The 2322-nt window shown below is 38.8% G+C and overlaps 1 protein-coding gene across 1 annotated transcript; it reads right to left on the bottom strand.

Moving 5' to 3' along the window:
- Positions 1-922: 922 nt before the first annotated feature.
- LOC132045911 (uncharacterized) lies at positions 923-1949 on the bottom strand. The gene has a single exon (XM_059436481.1). The coding sequence runs from the start codon at positions 1792-1794 to the stop codon at positions 1318-1320; it is 477 nt and encodes a 158-aa protein (XP_059292464.1). The 5' UTR covers positions 1795-1949; the 3' UTR covers positions 923-1317.
- Positions 1950-2322: the final 373 nt, after the last annotated feature.

Raw genomic sequence — 2322 nt, 5'->3', positions numbered from 1 at the left:
TTCAAAAGGAAGGAACCGATCGATCTTTTGAGTGTTGTATTTTTCCTTTTTCTTTCTTGATGGTTTGAGGGAGGGGGAGAGCGGAGGGTTGGGGCGAATATTTCTCCCTGCTAGCATACGGATAATATGGAAGCATATAGTTGACTTATAAGGATAATACAGAAGCACACGATTGATAGAGCCTATTCCCAGAAAAAACAGATTCAAAAGGGTACTGCAAAAGCACCTTCTCAACTAAAAAAAGGGCACTGCCAAAGCAAACTTCACTAAAACCACAAATACTAACCGACAAACAAGTCAGATGCTAAATCAAATAACCAAAATAGGTTTTGAGGATATTACCCAGAGAACTGTGTCAGCTGTACAAGATTTGATTGCTCTCGACTGGCTTTCGCCTGCCAAATGTAGCCCACCCTCTGTCGCGACAGATCCCAACATTATCTGCGAAAAATTGCACGAGCAAAGCAGAATGGTGACACAGGTACATTTGGATGCAAGATTTCTGACCTAAAGATAAACCTTTAGTCTACAATGCACGCAGAAAGCAACAAGAGAAAGATCATATATTTTGAAGTAACATTGCAACATGAGCAGAAAAGTATCCAGACCTCCAGACCATGATAACTTCTCCAACTACAATGAGAATTAAAGCTTTTTGAAGTTTCAGAACTTACAAAACATGAAAAAAGTCACTACCAACTCGCCATCCAACTAAGAGCGAATTTTGTTTGCACGAAAGAAAGAGGCAGCAGAGTTCTGTTTCACACCTATCCTTATGATAAAAGAGAGAATTGCCAAGGAAGAAACCTCCATAAATTGAAGGAAAAAAAAAAAGACAAACATTTACCCTTCAAGCAACAAGAATGTATCAAAAGAAAAGCTGTCATTACATGGCAAAATATGATAACTAAGAAGAGGTGTGTTACACAAAACTTTTAATCATACTAATTACTGCTTTCATAAAACATAAACTAGGGTAGATACATATAAAACCAAATAAGACATATAAATTACAGAAGGGTATTACATAGCGCTCCACTGAAACTAGACGTACTAAGCCCTACAATACTTAAAACAACAAATGCTTAAAAGTAAAGACCCAAACTTGCTGATTAGACTATACAGTTACTACACTATATTCTAATCCAACCCACAAAAACAACCTATTAGCTAGATCTACTTAACAAAGGATTTAAACTAAGGAAATTTGAGGAAATTGCTTTGCCAAGTCGTCCTTCCCCTTGAAAAAATAAGGGAAGCTGTCACGAGGTGGGAGCAAAACACAAACTTCTTATTCATAACTGCAAATTCATCTAGTCATTCGAGATCGAGCCTGAGAAGACGCCTCAAGTCAGTTGTAGCGTCACTTGTCTTCTTGAAGAAAGCCGGTACAGGCAAAGAGCTAGGTGGCGGCGAGGAGACAAAAGCCGATCCAGCATAAAAATTCATCTGCTTGGGCACCATATCAGGCTCTGGACCAAGCCGATCTGTAGTCGACAACACCAAATCTGATACCACTTTCTTCTTTTCCTTAACAACAACCTTGTCCGTGTTATTGGTCAAGGCTTCACCGCGCTTCAGAATCTTCACCTCACCCATCACCAGATGAGGAGTAGAAGCCGATCCATTCTTTTGTGGACTTCGTTTTCTTCTGTTGTTGTTCTTAGGGTTAGGGTTAGGGTTTGGTATAGGGTTAGAACTGGAATTTCGTCTAGATCTCATAGGTTGTGGACGATAACTTACGCGTTGTTGTTTGAGAACATCCTGTGGTTGAAGAACGGCAACTCCGGCCATCGCAAAAACTTTAGATCCGAAATAAAAAATAAATCAAAAGACAAATTCAACAAATCTGTGAAAAGAAATTGCTATTGCTATAGCTATAGCTATTGACACATACAAACAGATCTACTGTTGGGAGAAGAGAAAGGTTTGTTATTAATGGATTTACAAGGGCAGAAGAGAAGGGCTTATAAAGAAAATCGAAGGCGGTCTTGGGGAAAAGGAAACAAATGGGGCAATGACGTGGCGGTAGTGGAGAGGTTGATATTCGGATATACTCGCATTTAATAGCGCGTGCGCTTTCTCCTTTTCAAAGTTGAATTGGGACACACATTACTGAATTGGAAACTACTTAGGAAAAAGGTGTAAAAAGGAAAGGAAATAAAACGCTAATAACACGGGACAAATATGAGTGAGTACCTTACTATCTTTTCATTTTCTTTTATTTTAGTTTCTATATTTTAAAGTTGTTGAAACAAGAAAGGGAAACAAAGTTATTCTCCTCTCTAGTCACCGGTGATTTAATTGTCCTTCCATCTTAGG

Source organism: Lycium ferocissimum, unplaced genomic scaffold (genome assembly GCF_029784015.1).
Source record: "Lycium ferocissimum isolate CSIRO_LF1 unplaced genomic scaffold, AGI_CSIRO_Lferr_CH_V1 ctg8552, whole genome shotgun sequence".
Lineage (NCBI taxonomy): Eukaryota > Viridiplantae > Streptophyta > Magnoliopsida > Solanales > Solanaceae > Lycium > Lycium ferocissimum.
The sequence above is the reverse complement of the archived record's forward strand: the minus strand, read 5'-3'. Positions and strand labels throughout refer to the sequence as shown.

Excerpts from the sequence above, each read along its gene's own strand:
- LOC132045911 (XM_059436481.1), bottom strand. The coding sequence starts at position 1,794 with ATGGCCGGAGTTGCCGTTCTTCAACCACAGGATGTTCTCAAACAACAA.